Here is a 20,610-nt window from a genome sequence, read left to right as displayed (position 1 = left end):
TTCTGATTTTTCTGAAAATTTTTGCGTCTGCAGTTTTGTAGCGCACTCAATTTCAGACCAACAAAGTACAACTTAAAGGTCTCTCAAAATTTGCATTGCTTTTTCACAATTTTATATTTCAGAAGGGTGTTTCAGACTTTCTCTTATATAAAACACAAGTTTTTCACACCTTGGAAAAAAAATTCTGAAGTCAATATAAATTTTGAGGAACATTTAACTTGCGCTTGTTATACTTAAATTGATTGAGCTACAAAAGTGCATACTTAAAAAAGATCAGCGAACTCCAAACAAAATTCGAAATTTTCGAAACAGTTTTTAAAATTTCTTCGAAAACCCTTTTGAGATGGCATAGTTTTAGTTACAAAATTCATATAATTATTTTCTTAAAATATTGAAAATGAAAAAATAAAAATAAAACAAAAAATAATTTTAAGCACTTCCTTTATATAAATGGACAAAAATCAGCAAAAAATGTCTGCTTATATAAAAACATATTCTTGCTAAACTTTGATTTTTAAATTTTGACATAGAAATTACAAAAATATTTATGAGAAGTAAAAATATAAAAGTGGAGCACACATTGCTTGGATTGGAAAGTTGGTAGGAAAGGAGATTTTATTAGTCAATCAATTGCGCTCCATCTTTATATTTTTACTTCTCGTAAATATTTTTGCAATTTCTATGTCAAAATTTAAAAATCAAAGTTTAGCTAGAATATGTCTTTATATAAGGAGAAATTTTTCGCTAATTTTTGTCCATTTATATAAAGGAATTGCTTAAAATTTATTTTATTTTATTTTTATTTTCTCCTTTTCTTTCATTTTCTCGGTGTCTTAGCCTATATGTTAAGTTTTACGCTTGTAGCTCAATGATAACTTACATAAAAATCAATCCCAAAATTTCCTCCGTTCCGTTTGAATTTTCTAAATATCTCAGTCCGTGCGTCTGCTAGCGAAACTTTATGTCATCGGCTGTTATCGACCTCTGAATTAAGTTCTAAATTTTTAACCTCTACCTCAGCGAGAAGTTACTTAAAACCCGGTTTAAAGTTTCCAAATTATTATCTAATTTTTTCGATTCGTGCGCCACCCTAGCGGAATTTTTTTCTCCTTTTGTTCCTTTGTCACGGTGTCTTAATCTGTTTCTGAGGTTTCATGTTTGTAGCTCAATGAGAAGTTACTTTAAAATCGATCTCAAAACAACAAATTTCCAATTTATTATCTAAATATTTCGATCTGTGCGCCACCTAATGGAATTTTCTTCTCCTTTTTTCAAAATTCCTCGGCGTCTTATCCCATCTGTGACATTTTACAGTTGTACCTCAATGAGAAAAATTCCCTCCGTTTCTACGATTAAATATCTCCTTCCGTGCGCCCCCTAGCGAATCTTTTTGTATCGTGTCATCGGCTGTCAACGACTTCTGAATTAAGTTGGAAATTTCAAGTCTATAGCTCATTGAGAAGTTAGTTAAAAATCGATTGCAAGATTTGTATGAAAAGCGGACAAACATACAACCGACCTAATATAAAGGAAGTAAAAAGAGTTTATTTGACGAAATTTTATAAAATTTGCCACTGCAAAAAAATATTGAGAGAACTCCAAATAAAAAGTCCAAAATTTCGAAAAATTTCCTCGAATTTTCGAACTCTTTCGAAAACGTTTTTGAATTTGGCTTGTGTAGCTTCAGTTACGAAATTCATATAACTTTTTTCTTAAAACATCAAAAGTAAAAGAAGCAGAACTTATCTGACGAAGTTCGAAAAAAGTTGCCACTGCTTTTTTTCTGTTCGCTGCTGTAGCTATATGCGTACATATCTACATACATGCCATATATCTATCTATAAAAGTAAGCTTATAAATATGTTTATGTATGTAATAAACTAAATTATTTGTTTTGTCTAAAGTAGATTTGCTATGAAAGCGTTCAGCCGAAGCGATAATTTACATTTTATCAGCAGCAACAGGAAAACCAACATCCTCCATCGGGCTACGAATAAAGCGCACTACCATACCATCTCCCCCCGCCCTACATCAGAGCAGCTTGTTTTCATGTTGTCAGGCATTGTTAGTGCAAATTGTTTTGTGTTTATTTAGATTATTGAAGTGTTGATTGTTTACTACCACTAGACACATATGTATGCACGTGTATATGGGTATTAGGGCGGATCGATTTGTATGGACGAAAGTTAACCGATATCGCGCCATCGATGTTTCGATAGGATTTGGGCTCAGGAAAAAAAGTTCCACTACACATACCCAAAAAAATAATTTTCGAGCCTGAGAAATTGCATTTTTTTTACTTTCTTCGACTTTGAATTTTAAGGTTTTTTTCATGACCTACTAAAAAAATAATACAATCAAATGAAATTTTTTGTAGTAGGTCATGAAAGAAATCTTAAAAATCAAAGTCGAAAAAATGTAAAAAAAAAATAAATTTCGCAGGCTCGAAAATTATTTTGTTGGGTACGCGTAGTGGAACTTTTATTCCTGAGCCCAAATCCTATCGAAAAATCGAGAGCGCGATATCGGTTAATAAATCGACCCAGTCTAATGTGTATATCTTTGTGCATGTGTGCCTTTGTATTTAGTTCGAGACTAAATAGCCTGGGTAGTTTTAAATAATATTTCTTTTTTTTCAGCTGACTTAAATGTGCAAGTTATTTGTCACGTATTTAGACTTTTAACAGCTGTTTTGGTTTTTTCGAACATATGTACTAAATTAATATTTGTTTGTTTGTTTGTTTGATTGAAAGTTCGTTTATTATTATAAATAATGAGATACTGCATTAGTCAAATGTTTTTTGTTTAATATATGTATCTGGGTATTCAAGTTTTCGAGAAATGGGCTGATTGCCATCATAATTGATTTTCGTCATTTTTTTAGCAATTTATTCCTGTCCTCCATTTCTTCGTGACAACTGACGTCTATTGGGAGCACCAACGACAACAACAAGGGAGATTAAGTCTTTCTCCACTAGTGACTCCCAACTGAGTGGAGGTCCCGTTCTTTCTCTGCTGCGAAAGACGGCTGTTGCAAGTAAACTTCCTGTACAGGCGCGTCTTCATCTAAGCTTTTGGATTTTCTTCGTTGCGCTATGTTCATATTTGCCTAAAACTCATAGAACTCCTCATTAAACGTTCTTTGGTATACGCCTACGGCAACACTCACAGGGCCATACATCTTTAGGAAAACTCTTTCCTCGAATACTTCAAAGCCTATACCAACCTCCCTCTATACTGCCCATGATTCCGAACAACACAATAGGATAGGAGTGGTGCCAGATATACAGAGCTTAATATTTGTTAGTCATGAGAAGACTTTTCTTTTGTTGTTGTCGCTGTTAATTATGTAAGATTGAGTGACAAGCAGCCTAGCAAGGGAAACTCACCTGGACAGAAAGAATTTCCGTTGTTATGCACCATAAGATAACAGTGACGACGGCTATAACTACTCATAGAATCGTTGTGTGGCAATGTTGTAGTGTCGAATAAGACCGATCTCGAACCTGGAAATGACCTGGTGAGCCAAGACCGCAATATTTTGTCATCAAGTATTTTGATGATTCCATCTCATCATCCTCGATGCAGCTGCATCCGGAAGGTTTTTTCAGTATGTCGAGACGTACCACGTGCACTCCAATTGGACAGTGAACGGTCAAAATCCTAATTACCATTAATATATGAGTCCTAGAGAACCCAATAATTTCAGCAGAAAGTTTGCTATACATAACCGGCGAAAAGGATCTCGCTATTCTGCGATACGTAGTGTCTACTCGGCGTTTGCTTAGCTCATTTGAGACTCATCTATAGAAGAGGAACAGATCACAACTGGCCAGGGGTCCTCCTTGTTCCCTGCAACCATCGTTATTCAATTCAGTTGTACCCATCCCTGATAAAAGGTTTATGTGACAATTGCCAGTTATATTGCTGTATCATGAGAGCGACACAATAGCAAGCGAGGTCCGGCATTCCCAATCTACCTTCCAACTTCGAACGATCGGTGAACTACTACCCTTTACTAGTTCGTTGCCGTACTACTCTCTCGAGTGGAGGACTCTTCTGAAGCTTGCATAGAGCGATGTTGTTGGCACACAAAAGTCGGTATTGTCTGGGATGGTTACCCGAGAGAGAAAGTACATCGAATTTTTAACTGTCAACATTGGTACAGTAAGACCCAAATGCACCAACTCTTTATTTGTTGACAGAGCAAACAATGCGTATTGTCTTCATGCTTTTTCGTCTCTTTATGAAAACCAGGTACGGCAGGACTCACGGCGCGTTTGCTATGGCCATTGATAACAATACCACCATTCGAGTGAAATAGAAGGCGAAGAATATGCTCGTGGTAAAGCACACCTCCCGTAAGAGATATACATAATTCACTGACTTGAAGGTGCGATATGCCAAAAAAAGTAACTTCCAAGCTTGTCGCGCTAGTACCAGAATTCATATCTGGGTAAGGACTGGCCGTACCGATAACACGCTTTTAGGGAGTATTTTTGCGGTGACAACAGCTGCTAGAGTTTCGTGTCTAGCATAACGTGGAAGACATCGTACGAATGGGATTCGCCTTGTCTGAAGCCTCGTGTGATTTTGCAAAGGCTAGGATAGGTCCTTCTCAATGTTATTTGGAAAATGTGTAGAAGCTTTGCATGCAACTTAAATTCAGGCATAGCAGCAACGGACAACTCAGCTTCGAGCTATCCTGCTGCCTATTAGTTCCGTCACTAAGAGCACACGCCTTTCGGCCTTTACCTTTTTGTTTCAGAAATGCCACCTTGCTGCCTTCTTCAAGTCACTCTAGCATTCGGAACACGGGGAAACCGACACCAAAACTGAGCTTATATACTAGAGCGTTGTACAATCATCTATTGTATACAAAATACAATCTACGATCATTTGAAGGTATGTGATTGCAATCACTTCTGATACAATCATTGATTGCAGGCTTTAATTTTACAAAAATTGTTATTGCAATCCATCTCAAAAAACAATCATTTAGCTTCTTTGTTAATTTCGATTACAAATGAAGTGCATGCACATAAGTTGATTGTTGATTCTAGTTTTTACAATCACAAAAAGTGTCATCAAATTTAATTACCTTAATTTCATTGAAAATTGATTCTTCACTGTAAATTTTCCGAGAACAAAAAAAAGCAATCCAATAAGCAAAGCAGTTATTGATTGTTAATCAAAATGGTTGTAAGTTTTTACGGCTTTACCCGCAGGATACTTGAACTACATGCCAAAGGATCGCTCTGACCATTTCCAAAAAAATCACAATGTGGTTGTTGTTGTAGGGATAAACACACTAAACGCTAATATTGTGGGGAGTTTTATTCGTTGTTGATGGGCCCTTTCCGAATAGACGTAGATCCGGTACGTTTCGGTAACAAGCACCACTAAGGTACAAGCCCGAGCATCTAGGGAACCATTTAATATGACCACATTGAACCTTCTAGGCCATCCCGCCCCTACCCCCCAATTGTTTGAGGAACTTGTGATCGCCAAAGCCTCGTTGCTAAAGAAATTGTATCAGCCACGGTTAGGTGAAGTTGACAATTGGGTTGGAGAAGCTTTAAATTGCGCTGGCAACCTCTTAAAAGGGCTGCGCTGTAAAATCCTTTGAATCATTTGAGTATTTTAGGCGCCTCTTACAATAGCCATACCTGCCCCCAGTTTAGTCTAAGCTGCCTAACCCGATCAAGAGATTTTCCTAATTGCATGGAATTATACACATGGTTCCATTTAAATGAGCTCAATTTAATAATCTTTAAAATTGAAAAGAATTCAATAATTCAACTAAATTAATTTTAACACTAATTAAAACAACAATGAAAATGCTGACTTATATAACAAATAAATATGTTTGCTCTTATTTAGGTTACTTACTTCACTTTCTAAGCACGAGAAATCGCTGTTGATATTAAAAACAGCTGAAGATTGAAAACTGGTCGTATTTGTCATAACACAATTCAAGCAAATGATTAAACAACTTGTTTTTAAATGGTTGGACTTTTTTTTATTTATTTGTAGTTGCTTTAAAAATTGGCACTCATAAGCTATATATATTTTTTTTTTGTTTTGATTATTTTTTTATATCAATTTTTTGTTGTTAATATTCATTTTTTTGATTTTTTTTCAATGTAGTTTTTTGTTTAATTTTATATGAAGATGTTTTATGTTTTTAAAAGGTATACAAATATTTTGTTGAACACACACAGTCTCACTTTTATGGTTTTTTGATTTGGTGTTGAATTTCCTTTTAGGGATTTTGAAAAATCTTCCTTTCTTAACCATTTGCCATTTTACCTAAAATTAATGCATATGGAATGAGAGATATTAATTTATATTGTTCTTCAAGTATTTTTTTCAATATTATACTTATTTAGGTATGTATGTACATTGCATATATGGGCACTTTTCTTGACCATTCGAAATATGTTCAATAAAATTTTAATGCAGTTCCAAATCCATTTTCACTAAAACGTAGGTATGTGAATACAGAATTATTCGTCTTTTGAAATGCATTTGAACGAGTTTGAGTGAAAAAGGATGGATTTCATTTCCTAACTAGCGGATCCGGCAGACGTTATTCTGCTCTGCTGTTGTTGTTGTTGTTGTATTACTTTATATTTTGTTATAAAATTGATTTTTATTGAAACTTAAGAATTACTAATCATTTTCATTCTTATATTTACTTCATTAAATATTGATTAGTAAATTAATTATTGGTTAATTATTAATTATCTTTTGAAATTTAAAATTTAAGAATTAGTAATCATTTTCATAGTTTTTTTTTTTGTTAATAAATAAAGTTATGAAAAACATTTTTGCGGAAAGCTAAGTACCTACTTTAAAAGGTTATTTATTTGAAAATTATTAATAGATTTTTATAAATATTAATTGAATTTTAATCATTTTTTAAATTAATTAATTTAATTGCAGAATTTAAAATTCAATAATTGTTATTTATTTTTTATAAAATTTTAATTTTATGAAAATTTAAAAAATTTTAAATTATTTATTTATATATTTTATTTAATTATATAAATATTTTATTTAATTAAAATATTAATTTTTAATAATTTAAAATTAAATTATTTTATTTTATTAAATATAGAAAATTTAAATCTTTTAAATTATTGATTAATTTTTATTTTATATTTTGTTATAAAATTGATTTTTATTGAAATTTACGAATTACTAATCACTTTCATTCTTATAATTTTTTGCCCTTCTTATATTTATTTCAGTGTAACCCCATTTTGCAGCCAAAATACGCACCCGCCTCAACGCGACTAAAACCAAGGAACAAAAAACACAAGGGAAGCTAGACGTAGAAAAGCTTCAATCACAACAGACTGCCAATGATTTCGCAACTCGACTCTCACACCTGCTCTTTGAGAGCACAACTCATCCTGAAGCAATACAGGAGCAGTGGGAGCATATTTCCAAAGCACTTCGTACTGCCGCCGAGGAAAAAATTGGTTACCGGCGACCACGAAAAAACAACTGGTACGATGAAGAATGCCGCGTTGCAACTGAAAGAAAAGACGCTGCCTACAGGGCTACGTTAAAAGCGAGCGCGACAAGAGGAGTGTGTGAACGCTATCGTGAGTTGAAAAAGGAAACGAGACGCCTTTTCAGGAAGAAAAAAGCAGAAGCAGAAAGGCGTGAGTGCAAGGAGATTGAGCTGCTAGCCACCAGGAATAACGCCCGAAAATGTTACCAAAAAATACGGCGACAGACGGAAGGTTTTAAGACCGGGGCAAACTCCTGTAGCAACGAAAACGGAGACCTTGTAACTGATGTCCAGAGAGTGCTTAGATTATGGAGGGAACACTTCTCTGTTCTCCTAAATGGAGGCAGCAATACAGCGTGCAGAGATGAAGAACCCGATCCCGCAATCGATGATGATGGAATATATGTACCCCCGCCCGATTATGTCGAAGTTAGAATAGCAATAACCAGATTGAAAAACAATAAGGCCGTGGGCGCTGATGGATTGCCTGCGGAGCTATTCAAGTGCGGCGGCGAGGAGTTGGTAAGGCGCATGCAGCAGCTTCTTAGCAAAATATGGGCGGAAGAGTGCATGCCCGACGGTTGGGAAGGACCTCTCCGAGCCGTTCGAAACTAAACGAGGTTTCAGACAGGGTGACCCCCTATCGTGCGATTTCTTTAATTTGATGCTGGAGAAAATTATACTAGATGCAGAACTTAACCGCACTGGAACAATATACTACAAAAGCGTGCAATTACTGGCATATGCTGATGACATTGATATCATCGGCCTAAACACCCGCGCTGTTAGTTCTGCTTACTCCAAACTGGAAAAAGAAGCGGTAAAGATGTGTTTGATGGTGAATGTGGACAAAACGAAGTACCTGCTGTCATCGAGAAAAGAGTCAGCGCATACGTGCCTTGGCAACCACGCTACTGTTGGCAGCCATTATTTCGAAGTAGTGAAAGACTTCGTTTATTTGGGAACCAGCATCAACACTAGCAACAACATAAGCACTGAAATCCAGCGAAGAGCCAATCTTGCCAATAAATGCTACTTTGGACTAGGTAGGCAATTGAAAAGTAAAGTCCTCTCTCGGCGAACGAAACTCATACTCTACAAGTCACTTATCGTACCCGTCCTGCTATATGGGGCAGAAGCATGGACCATGACAACAGCAGATAAAGCGGCTTTGGGGGTGTTCGAGAGAAAAGTTCTTCGAAAGATTTATGGACCTCTACGCGTTGGCGATGGCGAGTACCGAAGAAGATTTAATGATGAGCTGTACGAGCTATACGCAGACATCAACATAGTCCAGCGAATTAAAACGCAGCGGCTGCGCTGGCTAGGCCATGTTATGCGAATGAAAGATGATGCTCCGGCCAAGAAAGTGTTTCTATCGGAACCCGCCTATGGAAGCAGAGGTAGAGGGCGGCCCCCACTCCGTTGGAAGGACCAGGTGGAAAACGATTTAAACTCCCTTAGTGTGACCAATTGGCGCCGGTTGGCGGAGCGAAGGAGCGACTGGCGCGCCCTGTTGGACGGCCATAACCGTTTAGACGGTTAAGCGCCAATTAAGTAAGTAAGTAAGTAACCTCATTTAATTTGTTGTAACCCCATTTAACTTGTTTTTCTGCCCTCACTTTGGTCTATATATCTATCTATCTTTCATATGCTTTTATTCACTCCTCCCCCGTTAACCTTTTTTTTTGTACTGCGTTTAGTTCCCTCTCCTTCTCCCTCCCACACTTCATATATCCTTATATATCTATATTCGTCTAACTTTCTCAGTCTCTTCCTGCTTTCCTTTTTTTACTTCTTATTCTTTTCCAGACCCACTCAATATGCTCACAAAATTTCATGAGAAACGGCCGAGCCATCCAGGGACGATAGTACCAGCCAAACTCATTAATCTAAGCAGTGTGGGCCAAAGAGCACTATACGATATCACCTAAGTAAGTTAAATGTATTCGATACACAAATCTGCCGTTTTTATGAGCTGGTGTATAAAACGCCGGCTCACATTCTCTGACAAGGTAGAGACTCTCCCAACTAGGTGGCGTGACTCTTAACACCTTCCTGGTATGGAGTAAACAGCCTGAAGAGTTAAAAGCCTCCACAATAGGATAAAATGTCAACCACAATAGATCTTAATAAAGGTCGCAGTGCATCTGGGACTAGTAACAAAAAAATTTTGCGGCCATTGCCATACATTGTTAGCTGTTTTCAAAGAAAATAAACAGATAAGAGTGCCTGTTGATTTAAAGGTAACCAACTAGTAGTTAGACCGTAGTTGGCTTTATTTTCAACTGAATAGCCAAGCATACCGAATTAATATGCGGAAAGGGCGTTTATCTCGACATTTAAAAAAGTGTGTTGACTGGCCAATAGGTAAGTATAGCATCCAACCATCATATATATTATTTCTAATTGCTGCTTTTATGTACGGGTCCCTTTTTCGCTCTCATATGGAATCCAAATCTATAAATAAAGTTTTGGTTGTAAAGATGGAGATTCGGGCTATTAGCGAGCTTTGGGAAATTTTGGTCATAGTGCTTTTGTTTAGCTATATTTTATTAAAATAATTTGTTAAAAATAAACGATTGTGAGCACACAAAGAAATCTATTTGTACTATGGCACTATTGTGAATATTTGCATTGCATTACCGGTAGTTCCTACCATACACCAGATGGCAGCGCAAGCTGTAAGTTTTAATTGATTAATAAAACAGCTGATTTATGTTGATATTTGATAACAGGCTTTTATATTGGCTGCGCAAGATGCGCACGGGTTTGGCTCGTCTATCCATAATCGTCTCTACCTAAATATCAACAGACTTTACCAATGACAAACTAGCCAAGCTGGGATATTTTCTTAAACCATTTTAACTTTTTTTTTACCATTTTTTTACCGCATGGTTAAAAAAAATTAATTGATATACATATTGAGCTCTGGCATGTACAGTGCATGGCCACAAAATATACAAAACACTTCTTTACATTTCACTTCACTGTTTCTGTAGTATCTTCTCATCGAAATAGCAAGTTTATTGAGCTAACCGTTTGTTTTGTTAGATGATGTCGATAATAACTTATGAACGGATATGATAAAGGTGAGTGGAATAGTACTCTAACAATTTTTGTAGCAAGTTTTGTTGTTTTCGTATTGCTAGTAAAAAAAGAAAAAACAAAACTTCCAAGCCTAAACAATTTTTTTTAGTGATTCACAATATTTAAAATTTTCCACAGACCTACCGGGTTGTTATTTGTTTAAATTTAGTTGATTTATATGCACGTACATATTTTTAGTATTTCTGCGCTAGTTCAAATTATTTTGTGTTATTAAAATTTTAATGTTTCAAGCAGGGACCGCCACGATTTAACAAATAACCAATTTCTTTTTTTAATAATAAATAATAATATTTTGATAACAAGTATTATAAATGGTTTTGGACATGAAAAATAAAGTAAAATATTAAAACATTTTTTTTTTTATTTAAATGAAAATTTTAAATTCATTTTGTTTCTGACTAGTTCATAGAAAAATTGTAGAGCCAGTTCCGCGACCTTTTTATTTATTTTTTCTCTGCAAGTTTTTACAAAAAAAGTGAATTTGCTGAACAAACGAAAGTAACGCTCTTTGACTTAAATAATATATGTAAGTAAAATGTTTCCATTTTCGTTTTGTTTCTTACAAAAAAAAAAAATTATAGTCAAAATTACAAACATTTTTGACCTAAAAAAATAGGTTTATTTACTGAAGAAATTAAAGACAAATATTCAGTTTTTTTTACTAAAAAACAAAAAACAAAAATTTAATATTTAATATGTAAATAAATTAATCATTTGGATTCATTGAGCCAGTTGAGGGCAGCGCGCTGCCACAAAGTCCATTACAACAAAAAAAAAAAAAAAAAAACAAATACTTACGCATTACATGTGATTTTCGTTTTGACGAAAATTTTAAGTTAAACTTTCAGTTATTTTTTTATTTTTTTTTTTTTTTGACAGAAGAAATGAAAATTGAAAATTAAATTTTCAGTTCCATTTTTATAAAAAAAAAGAACTTTTCAAAAAATTTAGCTTGCTTTTTTTTACTGAACAAATGAAATTCAAATTTTCAGTTTCATTTCTACAAAATAAAAAAATTATGTCAAATTCAGTTTTATTTTTCCACACAAAATTATAATATTTCAGTTAAAATAAGATTACAAAGAAATTTAACAAAATTTTCAGTTTTTTCCTAGAAGACTAACATTTTTTTAAATTTTGACATTTTTATAAGTGAACGAACTAAACAACCAGCAGTCAAATTTTTAGTTTTAGTTTATTTATATTTTTACTGATATAATAAAAGCAAATTATCAGTTTAACTTTTATAAAAAAAAATTATATATATATGTATATAAGTTGAATTTTAAGTTTTATTTTTCCCCAAAAAAATTAAATTTTAGTTTTATGCTCGATTAAAAAAATTTAGTCAGACTTCACATTTTCTTTGGAAACAAAAAATTTTAATTTCCGCTTTTTTTGACCGAACAACTTAAAAAAATAAGAATTAATTAGTTATTCAAAAGCAAATTATTTATTTCATTTTTACGCGAAAAAAAATATATTAATAAAAGTCTAATTTTATATTTTAGTTTTCCACAAAAAATTCAAATTTAGTTTAGCTATTTTTTCATTAAACTAATAAAATTCAAATTTTCAATTTCATTTCTACCAAATAAAAAACACTAATTTCAGTTCTAGGTTTGATCGAATAAAATTTTTATCAAATTTTCAGTTTTTCTAGGAAGATTAAAATAATTTAAAATTTTCATCTTTTGTTGACTGAACAAACTAAACAAATAACAGTCCAATAATTTTAGTTAGAAAAAAAATTAAGATTTCAAGTTTTAAGATTTCAGTTATTACTTAAAATACTAAACAATTTAAATTTTACTTATTTGGCTAAACAAAGCTAAATATGTGCAGTCAAATTTTTTATTTTTGTTATATTAAAATAATGAAAGTAAATTTCTCAATTTTATATTTACAAAAAAAACGATATATATAGTATTTCAGTTTTATATTTCCCAAAAAAAATAAAATTTCACTGTTATGTTTAATTAAAAACATTTAACCAAATTATCAGTATTTTCTTCTAAGAAAAAAAGTTTTTTGTAACCTTCATCTTTTTTCGAATGAACAAACTAAACAAATAACAGTCAAATATTTAGTTTTGGTTTAGTAATTATTCTTATTATACAAAAAAATTTCGAATTTCTAGTTTCAAAGTGAAAGAAAATTAAGCTTTATTTTCCAAATAAGCAGTTTTATGTGAGATTAAAAAAAATGTAAATCAAATTTTCTGTTTTTTGTTTTTTTTTTACTGAATTAACTAAACAAATAGCATTCAAATAATCAGTTTTCGTTTTTAGTTATTATTTTATTAATATAATTTGCAGAAAAAACCAAAATCGAACAAATTTTGTTTACAGCATATATAAAAGTCAAATTGCTAGTTGCCTTTTCTGCACAAATAAAGTAAAAATTCGCAGCATTTTATCGCTGAACAAATAAAAGGCAAAATTTCAGTTATATTTATTTATAAAAAATGCAGTTTAAAATTTTTAGATTTTTTGCTGAAAAATAGCAAGAAAATCTTTAGTTATTTTTATACTCAGCTGAGCAGAGCTCACAGAGTATATTAACTTTGTTCGCATAACGGTACCCCGTAACGGCATAAACGAATCGAGATAGATATAGACTTCTATACATCAAAATGATCTGGGCGAAAAAAGAAATTCTTTTAGCCATGTCCGTCCGTCCGTCTGTCTGTCCGTGAACACGATAACTTGAGTAAATTTTGAGGTATCTTAATGAAATTTGGTATGTAAGTTCCTGGGCACTCATCTCAGATCGCTATTTAAAATGAACGAAATCGGACTATAACCACGCCCACTTTTTCGATATCGAAAATTTCAAAAAACCCAAAAAGTGCGATAATTCATTACCAAAGACGGATAAAGCGATGAAACTGGGGGTGTGGGTTTACCTTACGACGCAGAATAGAAAATTAGTAAAATTTTGGACAAAGGGCGTGGCTCCGCCCACTTTTAAAAAATGGTAATTTAAAAGTTTTGCAAGCTGTAATTTGGCAGTCGTTGAGGGTATCATGATGAAATTTGACAGGAGCGTTCCTCCTATTACTATATGTGTGCTAAATATAAATTTGCGAAATCGGAAGACGAACACGCCCACATTAAAAAAAAAAATTTAAAAGTCAAATTTTAACAAAAAATTTAATATTTTGCAGTATACATATATGTAAATTATGTCCACATCATCGCCAGTAATTATATGGTGCAACAAAATACAAAAATAAAAGAAAATTTCAAAATGGGCGTGGCTCCGCCCTTTTTCATTTAATTTGTCTAGAATACTTTGAATGCCATAAGTCGAACAAAAATTTACCAATCCTTGTGAAATGTGGTAAGGGCATAGCTTCTATGCAGATAACTGTTTTCTGTGAAAATGGGCGAAATCGGTTGAAGCCACACCCAGTTTTTATACACAGTCGACCGTTTGTCCTTCCGCTCGGCCGTTAACACGATAACTTGAGCAAAAATCGAGATATCTTTACTAAACTTAGTTCACGCACTTATCTGAACTCACTCTATCTTCGTAATAAAAATGGGCGAAATCCGACTATGACCACGTCCACTTTTTCGATATCGAAAATTTCGAAAAATTAAAAAAAATGCCATAATTCTATACCAAATACGAAAAAAGATGAAACATGGTGATTGAATTGGTTTTTTGACGCAAAATCTAACTTTAGAAAAAATTTTGTAAAATGGGTGGAGACCTACCATATTAAGTAGAAGAAAATGAAAAAGTTCTGCAGGGCGAAATCAAACGCCCTTGGAATCTTGGCAGGAATACTGTTCGTGGTATTACATATATAAATAAATCAGCGGTACCCGACAGATGATGTTCTGGGTCACTCTGGTCCACATTTTGGTCGATATCTCGAAAATGCCTTCACATATACAACTAAGGGCCACTCCCTTTTAAAACCCTCATGAACACCTTTCATTTGATACCCATATCGTGCAAACACATTCTAGAGTCACCTCTGGTCCACCTTTATGGCGATTTCTCGAAAAAGCGTCCACCTATAGAACTAAGGCCCACTCCCTTTTAAAATAATCTTTAATACCTTCCATTTGATACCCATGTCATACAAACACATTCCAGGGTTACCCTAGGTTCATTTTCCTACATGGTTATTTCCCCTTATTTTGTCTTCAAAGCTTTCAGCTGAGTATGTAATGTTCGGTTACACCCGAACTTAGCCTTCCTTACTTGTTTGTTTTACTTTTTGATTTCATTAAACATTTTTAATCATTTGAAATTTTTATTTTAAAAATATAAGTTGAAAAGGTTCTTTAATTTTTATTTGGAAACCAAACCTAGGAATCAAGATTTTTTTGATTGAACAAATAAAAGTCTATAAACAACTTTATATTCTGATTTAAATAAAAATGTAATGAAACGAAAATTTAAAAATAAAATACCAATCATTTTAGTCGTAATAAAAACTGACTTCTGCTTTTTTTACTGTAAAAATTTATTTACAGATTTAACTTTTATTTTAAATACTAAATTTTACTTTTAATTTCGTCTAAAAATATTTGGCGGTCAAAATTCAGTATAAAAATTTCCGGCACTTTTTTTTGTCATTTTTCTTTATTTTAGTTTGATCGAAAAAAAACTTGTTTTTCCGTATCAATAACCACCTCTGATAATAAATATAATTTTAGGTTTTACCGAAAAATTTTGTGTAAAATATTCGTTTTTACTGAGAAATATTTAAAAAAATATTTTAATATTAAAATAATTAACTTCGATCCCTGGTATCAAGCACAATTTTGTTTTCGTAAATTTTTAGTTGTTCTTGTTTTCTTTCATGGCGAGTTGTTTACCAAGTAAAAATCATGCTTAATGGGTACTTTTAATTTTTAATTTTATTTTAATATCATGTTTTTTATGCTCACACTAGTTATTTTTGATTTCAAATTTAAATATGCTATGTTAAGTTGTTTATTATTTTAGTTTAAAATTTGTATATTGCTTTATTTATTATAAAATTTGGCATTATTTCGTATTTTTTGTTTTTTAATTCTATTTATAAGTTAAAATTTCGACCAACTTGCATAAATAATACAATGAAATTATGAATCGCACTTTCAATCAAAACAGCAAGAACAACAATAGTTACAAACATGTGCTGTTCACGTACAACCCGCGTTGATGAAAATTTCGTAAACAATAACACAACTGAATACCTGCGTGGAGGTGCATAAATTTTAATACCTACATACATACAAACATACGAGGAGATGCACATACATAAATACACAGCGATCCGATAAAAAGTAAATTGACAACAGTTTATGAGCGATGCGTGAGTTGCCTGCATTTGACGCGCGTTGTCAACCGCTACACGCACTTTAAATGAACTTTTTTTATTAGGTACACAAACAAACTCACACACTCACGTAATATGTAAAATCTTACAACGTCGTTGTACGCGAGTTCGTAATTTTGACGTTTTTTGTTATTACAATATAAACACACATATGTATGTATGTATATGAAATTATCAAATCAAAAGCTAACTGATAATCGTCTTTGTCGATCTGTTTGATCATCGGCCGGTATGTTTTTACTCTACGCGTTTATTTTTTGGCTCTTCACTTTTGCGTGTTGCGGTCAGATGTGCACCATACAGCGTGCGGTCTAAAACAAGAATGCCAAACTGAAAATTTTCGAAAACAAATGTGTGCCGAAAAAATACTTACAAATACAAGTACACAACCTCACACACAGATGAACACACATACATACATATTTATGTGCATGCCTTAACAATCGTACCAAATGTGAGCGCCTTAAATAATGAAAGGGCTTGTGCGACGAAATTTTGGTTTCTTTCATCACTCGGTATTCGTTATGGCCGAGACACAATGAAAGTTTTTCATTTTTTGTTGTACAAGAAAAATACTTGCTAACATATTTTTTGTTTTAAGCTGGAGACATTGGTGCTTTATCGGTAACCGTATCGGTAACCTTTTAACAGCTGATTCGACCAACCTTATGAGAATCAATGCAATCGATTATTGGTGCCGCTAAGGTCGTAACCGTATCGTAGCCAACCAATTGGGTTTTGGTTTACCGTCGTAACGATAAACAGCTGATTACGTTAGGGATACGGATACAGCGATACGACATACGGCACCAATGACTCCGGCTTTATTCATTTGTAGGATTGCAGTTTTTAACTGTGAAAAATTTTAGAAAAGTACCAACAAGTGGGAAAAATAGTTTCACTTGCAAAGTGTGAGGGCATCCTTAGCCAAATCAAATGTAAAATTCTTCCTCTTATGCTTTCCTTGCAACAAAAGTTGGAAGATTGCTACTTTTTCATATCAGATGGCGCTAGTGTCGCTCGATTTGCCGTTCTCCATAAAAATACGTGCTATCTACTCATAATGCGCAAGATTGTGTTAAACGCATCTCTGTATATGAAAAACTGCTTATGTGCCGGGGACTTTTGACAATGATCGGCTATTGTATTTATGCGCGAGCGTATCTAAGATGAACCTAAATACAGTTGCTGGGAGATATGATAAGGACGATCATTCAATTATGAAATTCTTTGGAGAGATATTGCAAATAAATTTTGTTTTTTAAATTTGACATATACATTAGACTGGGTCGATTTATTAACCGATATCGCGCCATCGATTTTTCGATAGGATTTGGGCTCAGATTTGGGTTATATTAACATAACATAAAATATTTTTTTTTTTTCAAGAAACTGTTATCGAAAACGTTTTTAGCGGACATTTTTGCGTCGGACATGGTATACATGAAAATTTTTTTAGTAGGTCATGAAAAAAACCTAAGAATTCAAAGTCGAAAAAAAGGAAAAAAAAAAAATTAAATATCGCAGGCTAGAAAATTATGTGCGTAGTGGAACTTTTTTTTTCCTGAGCCCAAATCCTATCGAAAAGCGATGGCGCGATATCGGTTAACTTTCGTCCATACAAATCAAATTTTTTGCAAATTATCTAGAATCATTGGATTTTGCAAACTGTCGTACTATTTTTACATAAAACGCTAACAAATTATAAGAAAAATTTCAAAATGAAAAAAGCTGTTCACGAATCGTGGCTTACATTTACTTTTGCGAAGTTCCCAACAACAAATGCACAAAATTCCGAACTGCCTTTCTACTTTTATTTTTTATTTTATTTTTTTGTTTTTGCCAAAATTCAACAAAACTCTAGTTACTTGGGTTGTTAAGTCGTTTCTACACCTCTTGCACCTTTAGTTCAGAAAGTTACAATTCATGCACAAAAATATTTAGCTGAAATTTTCCAATTTAAGTTTAAACAAGTAAGGAAGGCTAAGTTCGGATGTAACCGAACATTACATACTCAGCTGAGAGCTTTGGAGACAAAATAAGGGAAAACAATCATGCAGGAAAATGAACATAGGGTAACCCTGGAATGTGTTTGTATGACATGGGTATCAAATGGAAGGTATTAAAGTGTATTTTAAAAGAGAGTGGACCATAATTCTATAGGTGGACCCCATTTCGGGATATCGCCATAAAGGTGGACCAGTGGTGACTCTAGAATGTGTGTTGTACGTTATGGGTATCAAATTAAAGGTACTAAGGAGGGTTTTAAAAGGGAGTAGCCCTTAGTTGTATATGTGAAGGCGTTTTCGAAATATCGATCAAAATGTGGACCAGGGTAACGCAGAACATCATCTGTAGGGTACCGCTAATTTATGTAATACCACGATACCGTTCCTGCCAAGATTCCAAGGGCTTTTGATTTTTCATTTTCTTCTACTTAATATGGTAGGTGTGATACCCATTTTACAAAGTTTTTTCCAAGGTTATGTTTTGCGTCAATAAACCAATCCAATTACCATGTTTCATCCCTTTTTTCATATTTGGTATAGAATTATGGTATTTTTTTAATTTTTCGTTATTTTCGATATCGAAAAAGTAGGCGTGGTCATAGCCGGATTTCGGCCATTTTTAATACCAAGATAGAGTGAGTTCAGATAAGTACGTGAACTAAGTTTAGTAAAGATATATCGATTTTTGCTGAAGTTATCGTGTTAACGGCCGAGCGGAAGGACAAACGGTCGACTGTGTATAAAAACTGGGCGTGGCTTCAACCGATTTCGACCATTTTCACAGAAAACAGTTAGCGTCATAGAATCTATACCCCTACCAAATTTCACAAAGATTAGTAAATTTTTGTTCGACTTATGGCATTAAAAGTATTCTAGACAAATTAAAAGAAAAAGGGCGGAGCCACGCCCATTTTGAAATTTTCTTTTAGTTTTGTATTTTGTTGTACCGTATCATTACTGGATTTGAATGTTGACATTATTCACTTATATACTGTAAAGATATTCAATTTTTTGTTAAAATTTGACTATAAAATTTTTTTTTTTAAAAGTGGGCGTGTTCGTAATCCGATTTTGCAAATTTTTATTTACCACCCATATAGTAATAGGAGTAACGTTCCTGCCAAATTTCATCATGATATCTTCAACGAATGGAAAATCGTGCCAATATATTTTGGCTTTCTAAACTTTGAAATTACCTTCTTTTAAAAGTGGGCGCTGCCACGTCCATTGCCCAATATTTTACTAATTTTCTATTCTGCGTCATAAAGTCAACTCACCTACCAAGTTTCATCGCTTTAGCCGTCTTTGGTATTGAATTATCGCACTTTTTCGGTTTTTCGAAATTTTCGATTTCGAAAAAGTGGGCGTGGTTATGGTCCGATTTCGTTTATTTTAAATAGCGATCTGAGATGTGTGTCCAGTAATCTACGTACCAAATTTCATCAACATAGCTGAAAATTTACTCAAGTTATCGTGTTTACGGACAGAGGGAGGGACATGGCTAAATTAATTTCTTGTTTCGCCCAAATCATTTTGATATATGGAAGTCTATATCTATCTCGATTAGTTTATGCCGTTACGGATTACCATTATGCGAACAAAATTAATATACTCTGTGAGCTCTGCTCAGCTGAGTATAATTACATGTACTTTGTTTTTGTAAATTCGACGGACAAATGTAAAAATCGTAGTGCGCCGGAAGTTGATGTATCAAATGAAATAAAAAACTTTATAATCAGCAGTCGCATGCTGCCACCTTGTAACGTTCCGCCATGAGTGGCTGCTTAGTATTGGCTTAGTGATGATAGTATCGCATAGTGATGATAATATGCGTCACAATACATACACACATTTTCCAATCTTCCTATTTATATTGACTAAACTGTATATTCATACACGCGCACATTTTCATTTTTATTATTCTGTTATCTATTTCGTATTTATTGTTGCTGTATTATATATTTTGTTGTTTTTGTTCTTTTTATAGATGAATAACAAAATGACCTACCCGCACAAATTTTGCTTTTAATGGCTTCGTATTTTTCGGTTGTCTTATAGCTCCGCCACATAAGCAGTTTTTCATATATGTAGATGAGTTTAATACAAACTTATGTATGATGTGTTGTTTGCACGTATTTTTATGAAGAACGGTAGATTGAGCGACACTGGCGTCATCTGATATGAAACAGTAGCCAGCGCTCAAATTTTGGAGCAAGCAAAGCATAAGAAGAAGAATTTGACATTTGACTTATTTTGTTTTGTTGAGTTTCCGACAGGGTGGATAAATGATGTATATTGCATTGATTTTCTGTCATCCCTTGTCAAATTTCGTTTCGAGACAAATCGGTTTCGGCGTTGTGCCATTTTCAGTGTCGATTTTCGTTCAGATCTGTTGTTGTGTTGTGTCCGTTTGTCCGTTTGTAGGCGTGTCATTTTATGGTAGATACGTGGATGACATAATATGTGTTTTAACTATTAATAACGAAGAGCTTGTTCCCCAGCGGGTTAGGGGGTCAGAATATACCGGCGGTATGTATGCCTGTCGTAAGAGGCGACTAAAATACCAGACTCAAGGGGCTGTGTAGCGCAACCCTTCAGGTTGTCAGCGCAATACTTAG

At 33.6% G+C, this 20,610-nt stretch overlaps 1 protein-coding gene across 14 annotated transcripts in view; it reads right to left on the bottom strand.

The window, feature by feature from the left end:
- The window catches only part of Sesn (Sestrin), a 516,933-nt gene that overhangs the window by 83,739 nt on the left and 412,584 nt on the right, over nucleotides 1-20,610 (bottom strand). For 2 of the 14 annotated variants that reach the window (XM_067775357.1, XM_067775370.1), the window contains exons 1-2: nucleotides 15,873-16,294; nucleotides 5,893-6,312 (exon numbers count right to left, since the gene is read on the bottom strand). The exons of 1 other annotated variant lie outside the window; for it this stretch is intronic. In XM_067775357.1, the coding sequence (XP_067631458.1) occupies nucleotides 5,893-5,967 (75 nt within the window). In that variant the 5' untranslated portion in view covers nucleotides 5,968-6,312; nucleotides 15,873-16,294. Of the gene's footprint in view, nucleotides 1-5,892; nucleotides 6,313-15,868; nucleotides 16,295-20,610 lie in introns of those variants that run through there. 11 more of the 14 variants (XM_067775363.1, XM_067775366.1, XM_067775361.1 and 8 more) reach the window with 10 other exon arrangements.

Source organism: Eurosta solidaginis, chromosome 3 (genome assembly GCF_040869045.1).
Source record: "Eurosta solidaginis isolate ZX-2024a chromosome 3, ASM4086904v1, whole genome shotgun sequence".
In the NCBI taxonomy this organism is placed as follows: Eukaryota; Metazoa; Arthropoda; class Insecta; order Diptera; family Tephritidae; genus Eurosta; species Eurosta solidaginis.
Note: the sequence above shows the minus strand (reverse complement) of the source record. Positions and strands in the feature narration are given on the sequence as shown.